This window comes from Mirounga angustirostris, unplaced genomic scaffold (genome assembly GCF_029215605.1).
Source record: "Mirounga angustirostris isolate CCGP_5_RB_7025 unplaced genomic scaffold, mMirAng1.0.hap1 SCAF_16, whole genome shotgun sequence".
NCBI classification, from domain to species: domain Eukaryota; kingdom Metazoa; phylum Chordata; class Mammalia; order Carnivora; family Phocidae; genus Mirounga; species Mirounga angustirostris.
The window spans coordinates 60,033,554-60,057,244 of NW_026991724.1; the positions used below are offsets into that span (position 1 = coordinate 60,033,554).

General features: G+C 58.2%; 3 protein-coding genes across 12 annotated transcripts; 1 reads left to right on the forward strand and 2 right to left on the reverse strand.

The window, feature by feature from the left end:
• Window positions 1–248: 248 nt before the first annotated feature.
• On the forward strand, window positions 249–8,093 carry LOC123842021 (zinc finger protein 324A). 10 transcript variants are annotated; one of them, XM_064580253.1, is made up of 7 exons: window positions 249–688; window positions 814–974; window positions 1,229–1,335; window positions 2,163–2,499; window positions 2,627–2,743; window positions 2,877–3,032; window positions 3,257–8,093. In XM_064580253.1, the coding sequence occupies exons 4-7, from the start codon at window positions 2,169–2,171 to the stop codon at window positions 4,708–4,710; spliced, it is 2,058 nt and encodes a 685-aa protein (XP_064436323.1). In that variant the 5' UTR covers window positions 249–688; window positions 814–974; window positions 1,229–1,335; window positions 2,163–2,168; the 3' UTR covers window positions 4,711–8,093. The 10 variants fall into 10 exon arrangements, with proteins under 10 accessions (XP_064436323.1, XP_064436321.1, XP_064436322.1 ...); XM_064580251.1 differs by having other exon boundaries at window positions 814–1,335; XM_064580252.1 differs by lacking the exon at window positions 1,229–1,335.
• A 41-nt stretch (window positions 8,094–8,134) lies between these two features.
• SLC27A5 (solute carrier family 27 member 5) lies at window positions 8,135–16,667 on the reverse strand. The gene is made up of 10 exons (XM_045892391.3): window positions 15,278–16,667; window positions 14,386–14,595; window positions 13,852–14,010; window positions 11,864–11,988; window positions 10,837–11,031; window positions 10,663–10,753; window positions 9,883–10,081; window positions 9,547–9,644; window positions 9,235–9,365; window positions 8,135–9,152 (listed from the first exon to the last, which is right to left on the reverse strand). The coding sequence occupies exons 1-10, from the start codon at window positions 15,954–15,956 to the stop codon at window positions 8,976–8,978; spliced, it is 2,064 nt and encodes a 687-aa protein (XP_045748347.1). The 5' UTR covers window positions 15,957–16,667; the 3' UTR covers window positions 8,135–8,975.
• Window positions 16,668–16,692: 25 nt separating this feature from the next.
• ZBTB45 (zinc finger and BTB domain containing 45) lies at window positions 16,693–23,116 on the reverse strand. The gene is made up of 3 exons (XM_064580275.1): window positions 22,982–23,116; window positions 19,785–21,068; window positions 16,693–17,973 (listed from the first exon to the last, which is right to left on the reverse strand). Exons 1-3 carry the CDS (start codon window positions 23,076–23,078, stop codon window positions 17,717–17,719), a joined length of 1,638 nt encoding a protein of 545 aa, XP_064436345.1. The 5' UTR covers window positions 23,079–23,116; the 3' UTR covers window positions 16,693–17,716.
• Window positions 23,117–23,691: the final 575 nt, after the last annotated feature.

Sequence of the window (23,691 nt, forward strand, 5' to 3'; positions counted from 1 at the left end):
GCGCAGGCCGGGGTCCCAGGGCCCCGAGCGCAGGACGCCCAGCCAGGCGACTCCCCACCTCAGGCGCACCGGCCCCCGAAAGCGCGGGCGCGCCCGCGGGACTCCGTTTCCCAGCGCGCTGCGCGGAGCCGCCTGGCCGTTGCCACGGATGTCGGAAAGGGCTCCGCCCGCTCGGCCGCAGAGCGGGCGGGAACTACGCTTCCCAGAAGGCGCCGCGCGTGCGTCCGCGGCGCGCACTGGGCCAATGAGGGCTCGCGGGGGCTGGACTTCCGGCGTCCGGGACTGTCACTTTGCTGCGGGGCGTGGGGCCACACCGGTGTTGGGGACTGGAGCGCGGCGGGTCCGGGTCGGCCTTCCAGGAGCCTTGGAGACCCGAGGCGAGGGCCGCGACGAGGGCACGAGCGGAGGGCCGCTAGGCGCACGCCGTGGTCGCGGGCGACGGTCGCGCCCCCCGAGCCTCGGTTTCTCCGGGTGTAGCCTGGGCCGCCCTGCGGGCTGTGGGGCGGTGCCCCGCGTCACGTGCTCTCCGACCCCCGGGCGGCAGGGGAGACGGCGTCCTGGGCGTCTGTGCCCTAGTCGGACGGAGAGACTGAGGCCCGGAGCCGGGACGTCCGCGTATCCGTCGCTTTCTGCGCGTCCCCAAGTACAGGTTCTGATGGCGACCGCGGCGCTGACGGACCCGGCGCAGGTGAGAGAGGAAGCGTAAGACCCCCTCCCCCGCCAGCCACCTAGATCCCTCCGGGAGGGACCCGAATCTCGGCTCAGGGAGCGGCTTGACCCGAACGTCTTGTCTCCCCTCTCGGTTCGTCCTAGGCCCCGGGGTTCACGCCAGTGGAGCGTGCACGTGTGAGATCCCCGCTTCGGGCAGCCAAGGGAGTGAGGTGTAGAAGGAAGTTCCAAGCGGAGGGTCCCGCACGTGCAAAAGCTGGGAGGGGAGACGGAGCCTAGGTGCTTCGGGAACCGAGCTTCCGCACGTGAGCACGGGAGAGGAGTTGTGTCGGGAGCCGTGGGAGGATTCGAACAGAGACTGGACGTGCTTTAAGTTAGGGTTTTTAAAAGTATCCCACGGTTTGCTTGGCGGAGAAATGACGCAGAGCGGGGGTGGCCGTGTGCAGGGGCCGGGCGCTGCCACAGCCCGGGTGGCCGAAGACGGCACCTGCGGCACACTGGGACTGGGCCAGTGGAGATGGGGAAAGTGGTTGGATTCTGGAGAGATCTGATGTCTCAGGTGCGGCGTGGGAGCGAGTGGCCCGAGTGGAGCACAGTCCCAAGGTGTTTGGCCTGAGCACCCAGAAGAACAGAACTGCTGAATTTGAAGGGAAAGCAGGCTTCAGAGTAAGATCAGGGAATCTGTGCTGTCCCGGAGTGGAGGTATCACGTGGACCTGGACTTGCAGATGTCCAAGGACACAGTCCTGATACTCTGAGCCAGCAGGGCCTGGGAATCACATTGAGGAGGAAGGAATCTTATGGACTCAGCCAGGGATGGGTAGCACTCCAGGGATGTGAAGACAGGCTGGTAGCCCCTGGGGCTCTGGGAGTAAGTCAGGTGGCCTAAGGGAAGGTTTTGGCCAGGGAAATGGGGGGAGGGGTGGGCGTGGTTATGGAGGGAGGAGGAAATTGGCTGCCTGTGTGCTCACCAGATCCTTGGGCCCCCTCCTGTAGTGATGGAGGGGATCAGCCAGCCAGTCCTTCATGCTGGAGGAGCAGCCTTGGGATGTCAGGCAAGTTCAGCAGAAGGGGGCGTCCCTCCAGGCCTGGGCAGGTCCTGGTGGGTCCACAGCTGGGACTTGTACAACTGCTCGTTACAGGAACAGTTAAGGGCGTGTCTGGGGAGGGTCAGTTTGTGCAGAACGTGTGGGCACCTGGGCCTGCCCTTGGGGTGGCGGCCATCTGAAGGCCATGAGCTTGCTCTGGCTGCCTTGTGTGAGTGGCCAGTGGGGAGCCCAAGGAGGCATCTGTGCCCTGGACAGGTAGGGTGTAGGGGAGAGGAGGGAAGTTTCGTCTGCAGAGTTGCAGAGCCTGGGGGAGGACGGGGTGAGGGGGAGGAAGGTAAGCCTCTGAGGGACATGGAGAAGGGTAGCCTTTGGGACAGGGAGGGGGGTCCTGGGTCGTAGAGCCATAGCTCAGATCGTGTCCATCTTCCCCTGCCCGCTGTTGTAGGGCCTGATGGCCTTCGAGGATGTGGCCGTGTACTTCTCCCACGAGGAGTGGGAGCTCCTGGACACAGCCCAGAGGGCCTTGTACTGCCACGTGATGCTGGAGAACTTCGCACTTGTGGCCTCGCTGGGTAAGGCCCTGGGTTTTCCACGGGAAGCTCAGCTGTTGCCAGCACTAACCCCGTATCTCCTGTTGGCCTATGAGCAGCCTCACACCAGCTGGCTGGTGTCCCTGTGCCGCTGTGGTGCCTCTGTGTTCAGCCTGGGCCCCTTTCATCTGCTGCTGCCAACACGGTTCTCCTCACAGGGATTCTCCTCACAGGGGCCATTGCACTTTTCCTGTGAGTCCTGCCCTGTGGTGTGGTCTTCTTGGGTGCACGGATGACACCATCTGTGTCCCATAAAGTCCTGACTCCTGCCCTCTGTTGTGCTGGGCCTGGGCCCTCACTTGCTTGTCTTTTCTCACAGGGCTCTCTGCCTCACGACCCCGGGTAGTCGTCCAGCTTGAGCGTGGAGAGGAGCCCTGGGTTCTCGGTGGGACAGTTGCAACACCAGCCAGGACTGCTCACAGGAAGCCCAGCCCTGGTGAGTGGGGACTCAGAGGGTGTGAGCTTGGGCCCACCAGTGGCCAGGCTTCTGTCCCCCGTTCCCTGCCTTCCTGGACACTGTCATCTCCTGCCTCCCACCTGACTCCTTCCCGTTCTCCTTCTATCATCAGCGCCTCCTGGAGGCTCTGGCCTTGGCTTGCCCACCAAGGGGGAGCTCCCGTGGGACCCCATTCCAGGCACCGGGCACAGCCTTTACCAGGACGCTCCTGGTCCTGCTTTCATGGAGGTGACCATGCTAGGGGAGAGGCAGCAGGGAAGCAGAGTTCGTGAGTAAAGCCTGTAGCGGCAGGTAGCCATCGTGTAAGGAGCAAAAGCAGGCTGGAGGAGTCCCCCGAGACAGAAGTGAATGACATACACTGGTCTGGCTGCTGCTTTTCTCCCCAGCTCGCACACCCAGTCCTTGGCATCCCCTTTGTCTGACCACTAGGCCTGCCCTGGCCATCCCCTCTTGGCCAGCATGACCCAGGGTCTACCATTTCTGTGCCTACAGGTTCCCGTCATCTGGCATACGACAGGGTTGTTCCAGGAGAAGCAGAACTGCCAGGGGCCTTCCATGATGGCTCCCCTCCAGCACCTCCGAGGGTCCTCCCCTTCGCTGGCATCTGTGAGCGTGGGAAAAGCCTGGATGGCTGGTGGGGCACCTCCCCCTCTCAGGAGAAAAAACCCACAGGGGTGTCTGTAATCTACTGGGAACGGCTCCTGCTAGGTCCTGGCAGTGGGGAGGCCAGTGCCAGTCTGCGGCTGACCTCCCCACCGAGGACTCACCAGGATGGCCAAGCCAGGGAGTTGGCCATAATAGAAGGTTGCAAGCCAGCTAAACACCGGAGGGCATCCCAGAGGCAGAAGCCATACTCGTGGGCAGCCCCCCACAGAGTCTTCCCAAGCATCTCAGTACTTGAGGTTAGTCACGTTAGTGGGGAGGGAAGAAAGGGTTTGGCTCCCGAGGTGCCTCAGAGACTCCCTGATACCCACAAGTCCCCAGCCTGGGATCAGCTGGGCAAGGCCCTCCGCACAGGCCCTGGCCTCCTTCCCGGGGAGAAGCCCTTCGAATGCAGGGCGTGCAACAAAGTGTTCGTGAAGAGCTCGGACCTGCTCAAGCACCTGCGCACGCACACCGGAGAGCGGCCGTATGAATGCCCGCAGTGCGGCAAGGCCTTCAGCCAGACGTCGCACCTGACGCAGCACCAGCGCATCCACAGCGGTGAGACGCCCTACGCGTGCCCGGCCTGTGGCAAGGCCTTCCGGCATAGCTCCTCGCTGGTGAGGCACCAGCGCATACACACAGCCGAGAAGTCCTTCCGCTGCAGTGAGTGTGGCAAGGCCTTCAGCCACGGCTCCAACCTCAGCCAGCACCGCAAGATCCACGCAGGCGGGCGGCCCTACGCGTGTGCCCAGTGTGGCCGCCGTTTCTGCCGCAACTCACACCTCATTCAGCATGAGCGCATGCACACGGGTGAGAAGCCTTATACTTGTGCCCTTTGTGGTGCCGCCTTCAGCCAGGGTTCCTCACTCTCCAATCACCAGCGTGTGCACACAGGCGAGAAGCCGTTCGCCTGCGCACAGTGTGGCCGCGCCTTCAGCCACAGCTCTAACCTCACGCAGCATCAGCTGCTGCACACGGGCGAGCGGCCCTTCCGCTGCGGGGACTGCGGGAAGGCTTTTGCCAAGGGCGCGGTGTTGCTCAGCCACCGACGCATCCACACCGGTGAGAAGCCCTTTGCGTGCGCACATTGTGGCCGTGCCTTCCGCGAGCGCCCGGCCCTCTTCCACCACCAGAGCATCCACACGGGAGAGAAACCTGTGCGCAGACCCCGGCGTGGGGCAGGCCTGACCCCCCAGGCCAGGCCTTCTTCGGTGGGGTCATCAGAGGGCTCACTGGGGAGGGAAGCGGGGTCCACTCCTGCCTCAGGTCCAGCCGCAGTTTCGAAGCCTGCTGAAGCCTGAGTTCACAGCTCCAGCCTTCCCCGGCTTGTCGTAAAACACCCGCGTTCCCTGCATATCCACGTTTTGGAGAAGACCCGTGTGTGCACTGTGGTTCCATCTGCACATGGTGACGATATTTGCCATTTCAGCCACGGCTCACTCCAACCCTAAGTGGTCAGGCTGCAGAAGTAGCAGGGGGATATTCTCCCCATTTGGATGCTGGGACTTTGGCAGGGCAGAGACTTGGCAATAGAGTGCCGTTTCATGCCTATGATGACTGTGGGTGCTCAGGTGAGGAGGGGAACTGCTGGAATGCTGGAGAGGCAGTCCTAGAAGTTTCCCCTGTCCATGCACAAACTGGCCGCCAGGCCGACCCTCAGGATATTCTTCCAAGACCTCACTTCCTCCAAGGCCTCCTGGGAGCGGACCCAGTGGGTAGGAGGTCATGTGGGGGTCTGGTGTTGACCTTGGGCTCTGTCTTAGCATCCACCTCTGGGGAAAAGAACAGACGAGAGAGGGAGAGAGATCCAGGCCTACAGAGGGATTCTGACAGGCAGGATCTTGCCAAGGGCCAACATGTGCCAGTTGCCAGCCCTGTGAGGCGGCCGCTGTGACTGCTATCCCCACTTCTCAGATGAGGAAACGGAGGCAGAGAGAGGCGATGTGAGTTGTACACAGCAGAGCCAGGACTCGAATCCAGGCCACAGGCCCAGCATCCAGACAGCTCACCAGTCTGCCCCCAGGCTCTGGCAGCTGTGCTCGGGTCTGCCAGTGTGAGAGCTGGGTGATGCCAGGCCTGGCCGCCCGCACATGGCAGTCCCACAGTGGGTGGGCCAAGTAGAGGTGGAGGTCCCTGGGGTGGGGAGAGGGAGACAGACATCAAGAATGATGGCTCTTGAGCCGTGCTCTTTCATTTGGTTTCTCACCCAAGCCTCAGCATTGGCCACGTCCCGTTGTTACCAAAGGTACCGCTGCAGGAGCCTTTATATCCCCCCTGCCCTGACGAGAGGTGATCATAACAACAGGTTTGGAGGAGACCACATGGGGCTCCTTGGTTCTCCCTGTGGCCCTCAGCAGACCAGGGCCCATCCTGACCTTAGTCCTCACACCCAGGGATGTTAGTGGTCTCTTTACTTGGGAACAAAAAAGAAAGAGCAAAAATTAGAAGTTGGAATGGATGCACATTGTGTAAATCCTTGCACAGCACTGGGAAGTCCACAGCCTCAGCCTCCCCTTCCAGCCTCCAGGTCATGGTTCAGAAGGGTTTAATGGCACAGTTCTAAGTGTCATCATCACAGAGCTTTGAAGCCTTGGCTTCAATGCAGGTCCTTCAAAGTAGGGTAGAGTTGCTGCTTGCCTGTTCCCCAATGAGGGGCCGGGACACCTATGTCTTCATGGCAGCCAGAGGTTTGTGGGAGTCTGCTAGGAGACTTCAGCACTGTAGACATCGTGAGGCCACCCCAAGTCTCAGCTCTACCGTGAGATGAATCTTGGTAGATCCAGGCTGGGGAGCCTGAGACAAGGGGTTGCTCCCGTCCCATCACCTCCAAGGTCTGGTAGCCATCTGTCATACAGAATGAGCAAAGACATGTCTCCCCCACTCTCCACCTGCTAGCAGGTTCAGACCTATCTTCTACGTCTGGAACCTCACAAGTCCTACAAAGAGGGGAGATGGGGCAGTGAGAGGTGTCTTGCTGGAGCTGGCTCCCCATGATCCTTGGAGTATAGGTCCACTGAACCGGAATTCCTGGTACCCTGCAGGCCCCTGAGCCACTGTCCACCCCTCCTGGACTCCCCTCTCTCTGCTCTGGTCCACACTCTGGCCTTATCCCCATCCCACCTTCCCCCAGATTCCCCTCCATGAGGGTGCCTTGAGTAGGTCACAGCCTTAGTCCCTACAGCTGTGAAATGCAGACAAACCCCCACTCTAAGTGATAGAGACCTGTTCTGGGAAATTCGGGGATTCAGGATCAAGGGCATCTGTCAAACACCAAGTGGGTACTCAACAAGTCATATTCAACCTTTTCTGCATCTTGTACTGAAGCTCCTGGAGCCCAGTTTCCAACCTGAGTCCTCCTGACCCCTTGAGCTGAGACTGATGCCCTCTCCCATTTCCCCACCAGTCTCCTTCCCACCTGTGTGGTTGGCTCCTGCTATCCTTCACTTCCTCCACCCTCCTTAAGTCCACCTCTCCCAGGACTGGTCAGTGGCTCTCAGCTTGATTCCATGGAAACAGCAACTATGATACCTGCCTTTCCCCATGTCTTGGCCTTGCACTGCCCTCCTCCAAACTTAGGTGGTCATGTTGGGCTCTTTCCTGCTAGGCTGACCGCTCTGCTCTTAACCCTGAGCAGGCTGTGAGTGTAAAAGTTTCCCTGGCTTTCTAGGTCAAGATGGACTAAACACACATCTCACTTAGTTCAGAAACCCACTGAAACAACAGGGAAGAGTATGTTTAGAACAGAAATCCATAAGTATGAGGATGGAGTAGGAGGTGTCAGGCAATGGCATTCTGAAGCTAGGATTGGATGGGAATGGGTGGACTTGAACTGATCTGGTGAGAGCCACATACAGAGTCGGCACTGGGGCAAGTGGAGGGTGGCCCCTGCAGGCTTATGCTGCAGAACTCCAGAGGGCTTGAAAACTAGCAGCCTTTCCCCTGAGCCGGCTTGGGCTACACACCAGAGAGTTTTTGTGATCACTGGCCTCTACCTAACAGCTCCCACAATTACCCAGGTGTCACTTCTGGTATCTGAGCTCTCAAGGCCTACATCTCAATCTTCACACCCACGTGTGCCCTAGCCTACAACACGCAGGCAGCGATTCCTGCCATGGAGAGAGCACAGACCACTTCACTGAGGATTAGCGTGCTATTCCCCTTTTCCAGGTTTCCAGCTCTTAAGATGCCTGGGCAGCACCTATAGCCCCTGACATGGGGTGGATTGCACTTCCCAGAGGTTCAGTGCCATCTGCGTTTATCCTAATTCCCGTGGAAGCACTTTTGATTCTTGACACATTGAGGACTATACTTACAAAGCCTTTGCCACTCACTTTCCCTTGGCCCACAGACTATAGTTCCACAACGATCAAGTAACATTTAAAGCCCCTGACACAGTACACAACACTTTCCTGAAACCAGCAAAAGCATCCTCCTGCCTACAGCTCTTTTGGCCCCTAGGACACTGGACTTTATCTTCCAGAGGGCTCTGATCTGCTCCACACCCCACCCCACAGGACTTGCATCAGGGCTTTTGCAGGTGCACTCTGCCAAGGACACTCTTTTCCCAGTTACTTGCTGCTCCTTCTCGGCTTAGCCCAATGTCCTTGTCATATCACCACGATAGCACTTCTCCTTACACTTTCCTGACCATATCAACATCTGCTGGCCTGGGGTCAGCCCATCAGGGGCCACAAAAAGACCTATAGATAAAATGAACCTCATCTCTCAATCCTGGAATGACTTTGAGGCTGCTGGCTCCTCCCGCACTGGTGGCCTTGCCTAGACAGAGCCATTCCCTGAGGCTGGTAGGGAGATGGGGGACCCTGAAGTAAGGTCTCTGGAGGCACTAGGCCCTGAGTTCCTTGCTTGTTCTCCATCCACTGTTGGAGAGGAAGAATTTCTTCTGCCCTTCAAGGTTTTTCTGGCTTGACTAAGAATCAAATTGACATGAGACATGTTAACAGGAGAAAATAAAATTTAATTTGGTACATATGGGGAATATATACAGCCATAAAATTCCAAAGACAGGCAAAATGAGGTGTACGTGTCATACTGAACTGAGAAAAGCATAGGGAAAATACTGAGAAAAGTCCGGGAATTCAATAGGAAATAATGTAATTTAAAGGAAAATAAAAGAGTAAATATTTGGTAAACAAACGGTCTTTGGGCCATTAAGAAACAAGAAGACACAGGAATTTGATAAAAGAGGTCTTGCTAAATTCCTCCCTGTCATTTTATAGTTATCTGTGGGGTAGATAAAGAGCTTCTGAATCTGCTGGGTTTTTATTGCTTTTAACACAAAATAATCTTTATGCCAAAGGGGCCCATCTTGGGGCTACCTGCCCTTGGTCCCTACACACATAGACATCTGTGTATACATCCAAGTTTATTCTCACTCCGTTACTGGGCCTAGCATCATCTCACTCTCTGCAACAGGGCTTATAGCCGGGCTAGGATTCATGATGATCCTCAGCAGGTTAGGGGTGGGGGGAGGTGACCTGCAAATGGTAGTGGCAGTCAGCATTGGGCACTACCACTTCAGATGTCCTGTGGACTGGCCAAATAGTCAGAGTCTCCAGGTTCCATTGCACACAGCCTGGTACACGTCCCCCGTGAGGGGCCGGAAGGCCTTGGCCTGGTTGTCCAACACGAACAAGGGGTCAGCAATGATGCCTACATTGAAGCCCTCACGCGCCAAACGTGACTTCACCAGTTTGAATGTGCTTGTGATTGCCAGGGTGTCCTGCAGGGGCAGTAAGCATAACCCGACTGTGAGGCCCTGGCCAAGACCTCCCATCCACCTACTTCTGCCACCCTGAGCTCACCTGGATACGGATGAAATGGGGTGCAGCATAGGCAGGGAGCCAAGTGCGGACATGCTGGTACATCCTCTGACCATCGAAGGTCTGGCCGGGGACCAGCTGCACGGCAGCCATGCCCACCTTGCCCTCACAACCTGGGGAACACGCCAGTCATTCTCAGATCACCCAACTAACAGTGCCCATGGCTGACCCTCTCACTTGGCCCATCTCTGCTCACTGGCTGTACCCCAACAGCTCTCCCACCTGTAAAATCTGGAAAACACCCCTCTGCCCACAAAGCTGTTGGAGGTTTAAAATGAGGCAGATCCTCCACACCTGGTACAGACACACCGTAGACGTTCACCTCCTGCAGGAAGTCCACGAGTGACAAAACGCTCTCCACCTCCCGCGTGGACACGTTCTCACCTTTCCATCTGTGGGGTTGAATCCGATGCCAGTGAACGCAACCGTGGCAAAGCGGAGGCCCCGCCTCTTGCCCACCAAGCCCCTCCTCCTGCAAGATCTGATAGGTGGTTCTGCCCAACTCCGGCCCCTTCAGGATCGAGAAGCCACGCCCCTCTGGGTCCGGAAGTCCCGCCTCCTCAGCCTGGCTCCCTCAAAGGACCAGGAAGCCCCTGCCACCCGTTCTCCCAGTCCCGTCCGGGACCCGACCGGAAGGTGTCCCCGAGGCGGTCGCGAAAGTAAAGGAAGCCTTCTTCGTCCACGGTCAGCACGTCGCCGGTGTTGAAGTAAACGTCACCCCTGCGCCGCACATTCCGCACCAACTTTCGTTCCGACAGCTCTCGCGCCCCGCGGTAGCCCACGAAAGGTTGGTGTCTCAAGACCTGGGTCAACAGAAGCCCCGCTTCCCCTGGGGGTAGGAGTTGGAATTAGGGCATTAACCATGACCAAGAACGGCACAACCCACCAGCCCCCGGCCGGAGGTTACCAACCATGGTGAACTCTTCATCACCGAGACCCTGCCAAAGAAGAGACAGAGAGAGACCTAGAGATAAAGATGGGGGAGGGGAGACAGAGACTGGGAGACAGGAGACATTGGGGGGCCCACTAGAAATAGAAAGAGGATAACAAAGGAAGGACACGGGACAGAGACAAATGGTGGTGGGAAGAAAGAGATATGGCCAAGACCGCGCATGGCCCCAGGAGAGAAGACCCTAGGAGAAGGTACTGGACAAGAGACTGATGCCTGGGAGGACATGGCTTCCACAAATGGACACCCAGAGACCCAGTAAAGCAAGAGATTGAGGCAGAGGAGCCAGGCAGAGCTGAGAAGCTGAGAGGCAGAGGGTCCCAGGCAGTGGTCAGACGAGGTGAGGGCAGCAGACACCACCACTGGGCACTGACCTCAAGGCTTTGGGCAGCTTGTTCCAGCCAAGGACCAGATGGCCCCCGCCCTTCCCACACCCAGGGAAGGTTTCCCAACCCTTGTACCTGGCCCCACAGGGACACACAATCCCTGATTGTCCCTGACAGGCTCTTCGGCCTCCGTGTCGAACTGTACAAGCTCAAAGGGGGACAGCATCTGAGTGGAGGGTGGGGAAGTGTCAGTAGAGGTCCTGTGGGCTCAGCCTCAATCAGGGCCACTGTCCCACCCAACCCACTCACTCGAAGCAAGCAGCTTATCTTGCCCAGGGCCCCACAGCGCCCTGGATAGTTGACGAAGCCAATGTTGCCTTCTGTAGAGCCATAGCTTTCCAAGATCCGAATGGGGCCAAAGCGCTGTTGGAAGGACTTCCACACATCTGCCCGGAGTCCATTGCCCATTGCTAAGCGGACTGTATGTGTCCGGTCCTCTGGTCGCTGCAGGGACATCCCAAGAAGGGTGAAGAGGAGTGTGCCCTAGAACCCTTACCTAGGAAGGCTATCTCTTGGTCTTTACCTGAGGAATTACCTGGGAGGTGACTGGGGGGGTGGGGCATCTATACCTAGGAAGTCTACCAAGGGTTCTTACTTGAGAGTAGTTACCTGGAGTCTGTACTTGGAGGGTTACCTGCAGAGGTTACCTGGGGGTAAGTTACCTAAAAGCCTTACCTGAAGGGATACCTAGGGGTGACTGGAGGCCTTATCCAGGGCTTACCTAGAGGAAATATCTAGGATCTTATATAGGGGTAGTACCTGGAACTTTTACCTGGGGGAGGTTACCTGGAGGGGTTACTTAGGGGCCTTTACCTGGAGGTAAACTGGGGAGTGACTTGAAGTTTCACCTTGGGGAGACACCTTGGGGCCTTACCTGGAGGTAGTTACCTGAAGCATTTTATTTGGGATCCATACCTCATTGCTGATAAGTTCACATCTGGCGAGTTTACCCCGAGTCACCCTTTGTTCTAGGCACTTTATATATGTTTTATTCTCACAAATACCCCCTTTGAGTTATTATCCTCATTTTCCAAATGAGGACATTGAGGCTGAGAGAGGTGAAGTCACCTGCCCAAGGTAGCACTGCTGATCATCATAGAAGCCATGATTGGAAACCTTGTGTGGGATGCGTTAACTGTGGCGGTTGCCTGGGGTGTTTTACCTAAGGGACCTTGCTTGAGTCCTGTACCTGAATCTCTCTGAAACCTTTACCTGAGATGACATCTAGGATCATACCTGAGGTGTTCACCATGGAGCCCTAATCTTAGCCCCTCACCTGTGGAGTGTTACACAGGTACCGCAGGACCTCACCCACATACAGGATCACAGTCACACCATGCAGCCGACAGTCATCCCAGAAGCGGGAAGCAGAGAACTTGGGGGCCAGGACACAGGTTGCTCCTGAGTGGGGAGAGGAAAGGGTTTCAGGTCATGCTTCCATGCCACTGTGTTAAGCTGCTTTGATCACCTAGCTGTGGCCCTTTGAAGCACAGGATTTGGAGCTCATCTGTGTGTCCCTGACCCAGCTGGGACCACCCCCATAAGAAGAGCATAGGTGCGCATGGGTTTGCATTCTATCTCCAGAATGTGTACCAAGCTCAATGCTTGGTACAAAGTGAGTACTGCTAAATAAGGGCTATGAATATTAATCACTCTTGATTATGATAAATGTTTTATGAATGTCTAGCTGGGCAGATGGATTGGTGGTGGCATAGATGGATGGGTGGGTGGGTGAGGAGGTAGGTTAGTAGGTGGATGCGTGAGTTGGTGGAAGGATGTCTTGAAGGATGGACACATGGATTAATAAATTTTACAGACCACTACTTATCACTCCAGGAAAGTGACCCTTTTTTAGCTGATCACCTCCTCTGCAGCTGGCTTTGTGGAAAGCACTCTCCCTACCTCAACCCTAATCCTCAAAAAACCCTGCAAGCTAAATATTATCATCCCTGCACCCAAAGGGACAATTGCTCGTGTGCCTGGTGAGGTAGCAAGTGTGTGTCTTCTTTGAGGCTGTATTTTTGGCAGGGAGGTAAAAAACAATGCCTTCTGTGTGAAAATGGATGCTGGTCTTGAAAGTGACAACTTTGTTTGCAACCCCTGATGAAATGCCTGATTCAGGAAAGGTCTTCAAGAGCTGGTAAAACCAGGGGGAAGGTTGACAGGGAGTTTTCCAATTAAAGCCCCCCAATGTGTAATTTGTCTGATTGCTACATTGTACACCTGAAACTAATGTAACGTGTCAACTATACATACATACACACATACATACAGCTCCCCAATTCATCTTAGCCTCTCTAAGGTAGGGTAACAGTTATGAGCTGCCTTCCATGTGATGTATTAGGAAGTATAATGCATCCCACCAAGGTTCTTGCCACCAATAATTGAACTGCATCTAACGTCTCTAGAGGAAATTTCCAGTCTAATAAGAAATGCAGGGGAAAGAGGAGCAGAGAACAAACAAGCAAGTACAGTGAGGGGACTTTAACTGTAAAAAGCAAAACAAAACAAAACAATTAGACATGTCATTGGGGGAATTCAAACATGACCTGTGCATCAGATGATATTAGAGTTACTGTTAATTTTGTCAGATGTGATTATCACTATGGTGACAGTTCTTAAGTCCTTGTATGTTAGAGATACATACTGAGTACTTACAAGCAAAAAGATACAGTGTCTAGGATTTGTTCTAAAATAATTGAGAAATAAAGAGGGGAATACATATGAAGAAAGATTGGCAACATGTTAACAATTGTCCAGGGTGGGTGAGGATATGTGAGACATCATCAAACTATTTTTTCTACTTTTGCTTTGCTGTGTATGTTTGAAAGCAAAATGCTGATGGTGGCCGAAGCTGGATGGTGGGTACATGAGAATTCATGTAGAAATATTTAGAAATTTGTATGTGTTTCAAAGTTTGTTTTTATAAAAACTCAAAAAGAAATACTGGAGAGTTCTCAGTCTGAATTGCTAGTCAGGTGTCCAGGAAGATAGCCCAGTGGAATGCTTGGTGAACACCTAACCCTCACTGACCATCCCAGCACTCCTATCAGCTTGTCACTTTCTGACAACAGCAAAGCCATTAGGGACTAAGTGACCAAGTCTCTGCCCAAGTAGCCTTGGGGCCTGCTGCTGTGTGTCCTTTGTCAGAGGTAAGAACTTCGGTGCTGGGTAACCTGTGGGGCCTTGTTACCCTGAAAGCTCCACCCTGACTTTGAGTCTGGAGGTCCCGTAGATTGGAGGGGTCTTCAGAAAAGGGCTTACCGAGCTCCAGGCAGCTGAGGACCCCAAGGATAAACCCCATCACATGGTACAGAGGCAAAACTGTGTAGACCACGTCATCAGCTGTGACCCCACCCAGGGACAGCATCTTGCACATCTGCAGCAGTCGCTCATGCGTGACAATGGCCGGCTTTGGGAGCCCTGGGGAATGGAGTGGGAAGGGTGGGTGGTGAAAGGACAGCACATAGGAGTGGGTCTCCGTGGTCAGGGGCTTGAGGCTCTTAGGAGGTGTTCAAGTATGGGGATTAGTGGGTGGGCTCAGGGAAGAAAAATTGGATTTGGGGTTCAGAGGGTAAATTCCAAAGCTCAGGTAGGGTTTCAGTGGCTGTTTACTGGGCAGAGGCAAGATTCTGGCACTGACCAGTCAAAACACATTGGGGGTCAGAGTTCAGGCCAGGTGTCACAATCAAAGGGTAGGATGGGTTTCAGAGGTCAAGTTTGAGGCACATGTCAAGCTTGGGGTTAGGGCAGCATTAGGGTTCAGAGGTCAGGGCTAGGGTTGCTGGGCACCCTCACCAGTGGTCCCTGAGGTGTAGATAAACAGGGCAGGACTCTGTGGTGTGATCCCAGCACGTAGGTCAGTGGGCACAGGGTCGGTGGGTGCAACATCAAGAGCAGGCCCCAGAGCCCCCACTCCTGGTGTTGGGGAAGAATGGCTGAGGTAGAAGCATCGGATGTTCTCTGCCTGTAGCTTGGGAAGTACCTCTTCCAGGTTCTCCCGGAGGTCTGCAGGGACAGGTCAGAAGAGAAATTGGGGAAAGGCCCACATTTGAGGTCAGGAGGGGAGACCCGAGACCCAAAGGTAGAGCCCCATAATTAGTATTTGTTGGCAAAAAGGATTAAAACAGGGGCGCCTGGGTGGCTCAGTCAGGCTGAGCCAACTCTTGGTTTCAGCTCAGGTCATGGTCTTGGGGTCCTGGGATCGAACCCTGAGAGCACTGCATGGGGCTCTGCGCTCAGCGGGGAGTCTGCTCAAGGGTTCTCTCTCCCTCTTCCTTGGCCCCTACCTCTGCTCACTCTCTAACATAAATAAATAAATAAATCTTTTTTTTTAAAGATTTTATTTATTTGACAGAGAGAGAGCACAAGCAGCGAGAGAAGCAGGTTCCCCACTGAGCAGAGAGCCTGACGCGGGACTCAGTCCCAGGACCCTGGGATCATGACCTGAGCTGAAGGCAGAGGCTTAACCCACTGAGCCACCCAGGTGTCCCTAAAGTAAATAAATCTTAAAAAAAAAAAAAAAAGGATTGAAACAAACATGAAAAAAAACCTCTGGTGCCCTAATAATTACTTTCCAGCAATTAAGCTTTGACTGTAATTGCCTATGAGGGTAGGTAGGAAGCAAGGATCTCCTTGCCTAGCCCCCCACCAGGACCCTCTGTCCTCTTCTAGCCTCTGGGTTCCTCACCTGGGTCCACCACCAGCAGCCGAGCCCCAGAGCTCAGCACTGAGTGCACCAGGGGTGCTCCCCGGCCATGCGGATTGATCCAGGCCACGGGGCAGCCCAGCTTGGCCAATCCCAGCCACAAACCCAAGGCCGGAATGGTCTGGGCGTCCAGCACCAGGAGGGCAGCTGACTCCCCACCAAGCAAGCCTGTGAGGCCGCCCAGCTCGGCCTTCAGGGCCCACACTGCCTGGCATGCCCTGTCGTCCAGCTCCCTGAAGGTGACTGAGCGGCTCCCTGGCCCCTTCCACACCAAGGGTGTGCAACCCGGCTGTGCTCGTGCTCGTCGCTCGAAGGTATCCACAAAGGTGTCGGGCGGGTGGCGTCTCATGCGCACTCTGACAACCAGGCCCAGGCGGAGGATCCTGGCAATATAGGCCATATCTGCAGGCAGCCAGCGCAGCCCTGGGGGCGGCCGTGCGGGCAGCAGAGCCAGCGTGAGCGCCGCGGCTGCCAGACTCAGCCAGTGGGGCATCCAGGGCCAGAGCCAGGGCCGCGCCAGCAGGGCCAGGCCGAGCAGCACACAGAAGATGGAGTCTCCCAGGAGCCAGCGCAGTGCCAGGGCCACAGCTGCAGGCCACGCGGGCTGCCCCAGAGCCCACAGCACCAACAGTAACAAGGCTAGTCGCAGCCAGATGCCCATGGCGCCCGCTCCCTCCTCAGAGAAGTGTCCACAGACTGCTAGTAACTTCTGCCAGGGGCTGCCTGGCCCAGATCTCTGACCCCTTAGTCCCGCCCCCACCCCCACCCCCTGACAGTGGCCCTGGAGGTGTTGACAGCAAGGCTTCTGGCCTCAGGACTCCACCCCCCAGCCCTTTTTAACCCGACTTGTTTCGCTGTGCCTACCTCTAGCCAGGTACGTGCCTGGCACTCCGCAAATAGTTGAAGGAACAAATTCAGTGCCTAAATTCAAACCCAGTTCTGATATCCCCACCCCCTCCCATATGCTGGGCTGAGTCTGCCCCACCCCCTGGCATCCATGGGGTTCAGGAGGCTAAACTCCCCCCGCCCGGAACGTGGGCAATGGTTGGACTGGAAAGCCTTAGCCCTTCACCTCTGGGAGGCAGTCACAGAGGGGGAGCTCAGAGAGGCGGTGCCATTGACCTGGGAGCCCGCAGGTCTTCAGTTCAAACCCCTCTCCACCTGCTCCAAATCCTTAAGACAGGGTGCCCAGGGTCAGGTGCCGCCAATGCTCTGGAAGCAGAAGAGTGGCTGTTTTCTGGGCTGGCAGCCGAACTGATGCGGGGTCTTGTGACACTGGTTTGCTACGAGGGATCAGTACCTTCAGCCCCCTGGTTAGCAGCCCAGGGGTCCTGGCTGCTTCTCCCCTTTTGCCCCACCCCCCGCCTTACACTTCAGAACTTACCAGCCAGGGTAGGCATCCTGGAGCTCAGATTCCCACATGGCAGCCTGGCCTCAAAGACTCCCTGGACACCTTCCCCCCCACCCCAAAGTAAGGTGCTCAACCATCATGCCCATCAGGTTGGGGGAGGGGAAGCCTAGAATCCAAAGGGCCTTGAGATTCCAGCAGGAAAGGCCTCGAAGTCTGCATCTTTCCCACATATGGCTTCTTTCTTCTAGATGCACCTCAGGGCTGGCCTGTACCTCTCCCCATAGGACCAAGGGCTCTAGAAGAGTCAAGTGCCAGTCATGTGTGCATCCCACTTCCTCCTGGAGAACAGAGGCATGAGCAGCCAAGTGGATCACCCTGTCTCTGCCCAGGGAGCCTGGGAGGTTAGGGTTAGCTGCCCAGGGACGGGGGCACTGAGCCCCGAGGCCCACAACCAGTCTGTGATGATGAGAAATGCACGGGTCTGGGAGCTCACAGCTTCCGAGTTTGGAACCCATGGCCCCAGTATTTTATTAGAGAGTGGGAGTCCCAAGGCCCTGTCCCAGTCCATGATGGGTCCACCTGAGCCCCCTAGACGCCAGACTGAGGAAGGGGTACGGTGGGGAGCCAGGGATCATGCCCAGCTCGACACTGGGGCAGAGGAGCAGCTCCAGAACCCACCCCACTCAAGCCACAAATCTTGGGCCTGGCCCAAGGGTCTCTGAGTTTAGACTGGAGATGATCCAGTTCTCAGGAGTGGTCGGGTCCCTGACCAAACCCAGCCCCAGCCTGCCACCGTCAGGAGGGTCCAAGTACGAGGGAGGAGAGGGGTAAGGCAGGCCGGACCCCTGGTCAGGTCTGGGGGAAAGGGTGGAAGCAGAGGGAAGGCCTGCGCTCTGGGGAAAGTGTGGTTTGGTGGTGGGAATGTGGTCCGGGCCTCTAGGCAGGGATGTTACCGGTCTCGCGGTGGTTGTGGCCTAGTTCCACGGGAGGTCCCTAACCCGGCAGAGGGTGGCCTACTGCGCGGGATCGTGGTCAATCCTGCGGTGGGCGTAGCCAGGCCCAGAACTGGATCAGGGCGCAGGGTGCGCGGCCAGGTGGCGCTCGAGCAGCGCGCGGTGTGAGAAGACCTTGCCGCAGGCGGGGCAGGGCGCGCGCTCGGGCCGGTGCGTGCGCATGTGCACGTTGAGCGAGCTCTTCTGCGTGAAGCGCTTGGCGCAGACAGCGCACTGGAAGGCGCGCACGCCTGTGTGTGTGACCATATGCTTCAGCAGGTAGTCGCGCAGTGAGAAAGATCGCCAGCACACGGCGCATTGGTGGGGCTTCTCCCCTGTGGGCGACAGGGCATGCCGCGCATGTATGTCAGCTGGGAAGGGGCCCCGCCCCGGGAATCTTTGTCTGGCAGGGACTCCCCTCTCCTCCCGGGCTGCCCATCAACCCGGAATCCCCCTGTCCATTAGGGACACTCCCTTCCCTCCCGGACCTTCCTGCCCAGCAGGGACACCGCCGCCCCCCTCCCCCCCCCCCCCCCCCCCCGGCCGCGACATGACCCAGTATTTCTCCCCACTCAGCGGGGACGCCCCTTTCCCAGACCCTTACCGTCCTACTGGGATACCACTGTCAGGCGCCCCCAATTCTAACAGGTACCCTCCCAACAGGGAATCCTGCTGGTCTGGGACATCGTTGCCCATCGGGACTGACCACTGGGGTCTCCCCCCACCTCCAGGGACTTGCCCTCCCTCCACTCCTGCTATGCCCCTGGAGCACTCTCTGATCGCTGGCCACCATTCTGGGGACAGTCTGGCAAGGCCCGCTAGGCTTACACTGGGAGAGACACAGGCACACATGCCCCTTCCTACTAGAAGCCCCTGTTGCCCAGAACCTTCGTCTGCTGGCAGCTATAATGTACCTGGGGGTGACAGCGCAGGCTGTGTGGCCCTTAAAGTCATCAGGTATTAATAAAAAACCTATCTCAGTGGCAGAGGACTGCAGGGCAGTGCCTGGGGAGGGAGTGCCTGGGCAGGGGTTCCTGCAGACCAACCAGGCCTGGCACCTGGCTACAGAGGCACAAAGCTGGCAAATCTTGGCTCGTACTACCTTGGGCCCCTGGCAGCTCTCCACAGGTTCTCTACCTATGCCTGTATCCTCTCCCCTTCATCTCCAAGACAGCCAGGTGGGGATTTTACACTGTAAATCCCATCTCAGTCACTCCTCACCTCAGAACACTGATGCCCTCCCCACCATTCACAGTGAAATCCCAAATTCCTGACCCTGCAGAACTCCCCATTCCACTCCCACAGGATTTCCAGCCAAATCTGTGCTTTTCCTAACAACATCCAGTTCAGCCCTGCTAGCAGTCTTTGACATTCCATACCCCTGTCCTCCACCTGAGCCCCTAGGGAGAACCCCACACACTCCGCAACACACCCAGGACCTGCCAGCTACCACCTCAAGCCCTAGCTCCACAATCTCCACTGGTCCACCCTAGCACTCTGTCTCTCCCTCAGCCACTGCAGAGCACCTCCCAGACCAGCTGAGGTTTTAGGGGACCTCTCCATGGTCTTCAAGGAGCTCCCCTTCCCTCCCTCTGCAGCTGCGGGGTCCCCACTATGCAGCCCCACCTCCGTCCTCCAGCGCTGATCAGGGCACCTCTCTGCCTACTCTGCATGCTTTCCCTAGGCCAGCGAACTCACCCTCCCTCACATCCAGATCCAGCCACCGGACCCACAGACAGCCAGAAGACCCAGGAGGCTCCCTGCAGCACTACTCCCCAACCTGGCTATATATCCCTGCCAAGGCTCTTTTCCTCCTGATCATCCCAAGCTCCATCGCGGTGAGTAAAGGCTTCACTGGCAGCTTCCCAAAAGGTCTGGGCAAGTTCCTGCTCCCTAACGCAGCGGTAGGATTCCCCCTGCACCACTAAATCGAAGTAGGGGATGCAGGAGTGCCTGCTTCTCCATGTGGAGGGGCTTCCCCTCCCCCCTATACGTCGCACTTGGGGCTCAATTTCCAGGCTCCCCTGGGGTCATGAAAGAGCATCAGAACCGCATGAGTGCCTCCACCCAACTTGCCTAGTGCCCAGTCCCCCCTCAGGCTTGAATCTCCAATGACCAAGGGGCTCAGAGACCCATCCCGGCTCACCCGAGTGGATGAACATGTGCTTGGTGTAGTTTTTCCGCGAGCTGAACGTCTTGCGGCAGTGACTGCACTCATAGGCAGGTGGCTCGGTGGCACCCGGGGCTCGGGCAGGGGTGGCCGAGGGGGCCACGGCGGGAGCGGCGGGCGGGGCCGGCGCCTCCCCTGGAGGCGCGCTGGGGGCCGCATCTGGCTGGAGCGCGGGGTAGAAGGCGGAGGAGAGTGCAGGAGCAGGGCCGGAGGGCACGGGAGAAGGTTGGGCAGGTGGCCCAGGAGCGCCCAGATGAAACGGGAAAAGCGAGACTGGAGGCCCCGGGGTCTTCACGCCGGGGACGCGGGATCCGGACAGGACGCAGTCAGGCGGAGCCGGGGTCTCGGTGGGACAGGCTTCCGCGGCGGTGCCATCCTCATCTTGCCAAGCGGACACGTAGCTCTCCGGGAACACGTCCTCGGCAGCCGACGCCCCCCTGAGGAAGTCCCTCCCGGCGCCGCCGTAGTCAGCGAGGCCAGCGGGTGCAGGCGGCTCCTCGCACGCGCTGTCAGGGGCGGCGGTGAGGAAGCCGGCGGCGCAGTCGGGGAAGGAAGGGGGCGCCTGGCCCTCTCCCGGGCCGCCGCCTTCGCCGTCCTCGCCATCGGTTTCATCATCGGTCTCCTCGTCGCCATCGCCGCCGTCGTCCGGGGGCGCCGGTAGGGCGGGGTCGACGTCCGACCCCTCGGCCTTGGTGGGCGCAGTGGGCGCGGGCAGCTGCAGGCGCGCTGGCTGGCGCTGCTTGCGGCTATGCGCGGCACCGGGGTGGCCCGGAGGGCGCGCGGCAAGCAGGTGGCGCAGGCGGTGGCGTAGCTGCGCGGGTGCAAGAGGAGGGGGCACGGGCGTGGGTAGGGGTGCGGGCGCGCCCGGGACCGGCGCGCGGGCGCGGGCAATGATCTGCGTGCATTCGTCTATGACCGTCTGGATGCGCAGCACGGACGCGGCCGTGAGCACCTGCAGGGCTTCGCCCTGTGCCACCACAAGCGAGCCGCTGTAGAGGAACTCGACGAGCTGGCGCACCGTCTGCGCGGGCACCACCGGCGGCACGCGGATCTCCGAGTGGCCGAGCAGCAGCTTGTCCTGGAAGAAGGGCGAGCCAGCAGCCAACACACAGCGGTGTGCACGCAGCGAAGCCTCGCGGATCCTCACCGTCACGTCGCAGAAGTGACCGCCCAGCCGCTGCCCGTTGAGGGTCTCGAGCAGCGAGCGGGAGAAGTTCTGCAGGTGTATGTGGTGCACCGCCTCTGCCGCCGCCATCTGCACTGGATGAGGGGGTGTGGGCGGGGAGAGGGGGGTCAGAAGGGCACCCACCCCCTCCCCACTGTCCCTGTCCCTTGAGCCCTTATTGCAGGACAGGGCCCATGGGCGCACCACAGCCCCAGGCTTTGCAAACCTCAGCCCTCTCGAAAAGGCCTCTGGCAGTCCTGTTCCCATACACAGGACACAGGACTCACCAAACACCACCCCGTCTCCAGGGCCTCTGCAGCTCTGCCTCTGGAGCCCCTGGCACACCCCTGGAAGAAGGTTGGGAATACCAAAGCTCTGCCTCCCTCCCAGTCTTGCTTACTCCCCAGGGGAGAGTCCAGAGCTCAGCTTCCCCTATAGTGGCCCACCCACCAACCCTTCCCCTAATTCCAAATCCATAAACCTTCCCCAAGTCCCCCTCCCAGGGGGCAGCTCTGTGGAGAAGACTGCAGGGGCCCCCATACAGAACTGGCTGCCACACCTTACCCACTCCCTTCCCTGGCTGGCTGTGATTCCTCCCCAAGCAGCTTCTTTTTGATCTTCCTTTGCCACATCCCCTAAGCCTGGAGCATCCAAGGTCCTGTGGAGACCCAGGTCTGTTGGCTTGGAATTGGATTAACTAGTGTATACAGAGGTCTTCTTGGGGTGGGGTGGCACGCCCTGCCTGCCTCCTGGACTAAGCGATTCAGGGTGTGCATAGTCACAAAGGGTTGAGAATAAGTTGGGCACTAGCCTGGCAAGTGCCCCATAAGAGAAAAATACGTGGTCTCTTGCCAACCCCAGCACCGCAGGTAGGGAGGTACCTCTTGCAGCCTGGTGTTCTTGGAATCTCGATATGGCTTGTAGGGCACGCGGTGTGGGTGTGGCATAGAGAGGGGGCTTGCGTGGATCGTGCAGCGTGTGTGATTTGGAGGGCAAAGGTGGTGCAGCAGCTGCCTCCGTATCAGCATGATTCTTGTCAAAATTCTGACCTCCTAATTCCACTTAATTTGCCCACCCTCAGACACTGGAAGGGGGAGGGGATACCATCCCCCAGGGGACTCCAGGAATCTGAGAAGCTCTGCTACTTCACCCGCCAAGCAGGCACCATGCTCACTAGGACTCAGTCTTCCGTCTTTCAAACAAAGATGGGATACCTGGCACATCCTGCACCCAGCCCACACGCACCTCCAGTCTAGGGGAGGACAGTCGGACACAGGACGCACCCTGACACTCACCCACTCTCCACCAGCCTGGCTCAGGCTGGATCACACAGCCCCGGAGTGCAGCCTCTCTTAACCTTTCGGGTCTAATGGGGGTCTCAGACTCACCCCCCTCCGGTTCCTCATGCCCAAATCACCTTTTCTCTTTTGGGGCCAGCCCCTCCGTTTCTTGCATGCTCCACATCTCACCCTGAGATCACTTCGCACTCCGCCACTGCCCCGGTACCTCCGGCCGAGGCTGATGGAGCCATCTCCTTGTGATCCCCGCCCCCCGGTCTATTCCCCACGCGACAGCCAGAGGGAGCCTGTTCAGACCTGACAGCTCGGGACCATCGTGGGCTCAGAGCCCTCCATGGCGACGAATTAATTCTTGGCAACTCTTCAAACAAGCCAAGTCTTTGCACGTGCTGTTTCCTATGCCACAGCCCGTTCCCCGTCTTTATTCACCCACCGACTAGAGAACTTCAAATCCGTGCCTGGGCGACTGGGGCGGAAACTTGCGCATCGACCGTACCCTTTAAAGCCTGCGTCTTCCGACCCGCCCCCGCCCTGCTCCCGGTCTCTTATCTCTCGGTCCAGATGCCGCAAGGCCTTTTCGGCGCCTCAGAACAAAGCCCCCCCCCCCCCCCGGGTATGGCGCCGCAGTCTGGCCGCCACGCCTTTGCCCTCGCCGCACACTTTGCTCCAAGCACCCTCTCCCATACTCTGCTCAATTGCTCGCGCCCTACCCTGAACCCCGAGGCCCTCTCTCAGACGCTCGGGCTGCACCCGCTCCAGACCCCGGCCAGCCTGTATTTCCCGCCTGCGCGCGATCGCCAGAGCCATGCCCCCACCCTGCAGCGCCCCCTCACGTCCACAGCGTGCGCTCCAAGCCTAGCGCCGGTGCCCCTCCCCTGGCACGCCCCGGCCTGCCCGTGGGCCCTGCAGCAGGGGGATGCCCGCCAGACCCCACCTCCGCCTCCTCCTCAGGCACGCGGCCGGGACGTGGCCTTCTGCCGCTCACCGCCGACCAGGCCGCACTTTCTGGGGACGACGCCGGCGGAACCGAAGTCTGCAGCCGCGGTGGGGTTGGGAAGCGCTAGGTCAGAGCACGTTTCCGGTGTTTCTATGGCGATCCGCCGCCGCGGCCAGCCCGCACTTCCTGTTCTAGTCAGAGTCGGAACTCAAGTCGCAGAGGCTCGGGCGGCGGGGCAGCGAGGAACGTCTGGGCCAGAGCACGCTTCCGGCGTTGCCCTAGGCACAGGGACGAGGCGGGGCCTGCGCGGTCCATCTGTGGGCCACGCCCCCGTGCGCTCGCCGCGGGGCTGCAACTAGAGCTGGAGCACCGCGACGGAGGCTGGGAAGGCGGTCCGAAGCCCCAGGTAGGTCTCGGCTGGCTCGGACTGCGCTGCGACCCCAGGTGACGGCCCTCTGCCCGCAGCATGAGTGGAACCAGCAG

What these genes read in the sequence shown, in the direction of transcription:
- LOC123842021 (XM_064580250.1), top strand. Translation starts at nt 656, where the DNA reads ATGGCGACCGCGGCGCTGACGGACCCGGCGCAG. An exon ending in GGGGCCATTGCACTTTTCCT is followed by an intron (nt 2,500 to 2,626) that starts GTGAGTCCTGCC and finishes CTTTTCTCACAG; the next exon opens with GGCTCTCTGCCTCACGACCC. An exon ending in GCAGCAGGGAAGCAGAGTTC is followed by an intron (nt 3,033 to 3,256) that starts GTGAGTAAAGCC and finishes CTGTGCCTACAG; the next exon opens with GTTCCCGTCATCTGGCATAC.
- SLC27A5 (XM_045892391.3), bottom strand. Translation starts at nt 15,956, where the DNA reads ATGGGCATCTGGCTGCGACTAGCCTTGTTACTGTTGGTGCTGTGGGCT. An exon ending in GCTGCTGGTGGTGGACCCAG is followed by an intron (nt 14,596 to 15,277) that starts GTGAGGAACCCA and finishes CTGTCCCTGCAG; the next exon opens with ACCTCCGGGAGAACCTGGAA. An exon ending in CGCCTCGGGGACACCTTCCG is followed by an intron (nt 9,645 to 9,882) that starts GTCGGGTCCCGG and finishes TCAACCCCACAG; the next exon opens with ATGGAAAGGTGAGAACGTGT.
- ZBTB45 (XM_064580275.1), bottom strand. Translation starts at nt 23,078, where the DNA reads ATGGCTCTGGCGATCGCGCGCAGGCGGGAAATACAGGCTGGCCGGGGT. An exon ending in AGAGGGCCTCGGGGTTCAGG is followed by an intron (nt 21,069 to 22,981) that starts GTAGGGCGCGAG and finishes CCCCTCATCCAG; the next exon opens with TGCAGATGGCGGCGGCAGAG. An exon ending in GCACATGTTCATCCACTCGG is followed by an intron (nt 17,974 to 19,784) that starts GTGAGCCGGGAT and finishes TGTCGCCCACAG; the next exon opens with GGGAGAAGCCCCACCAATGC.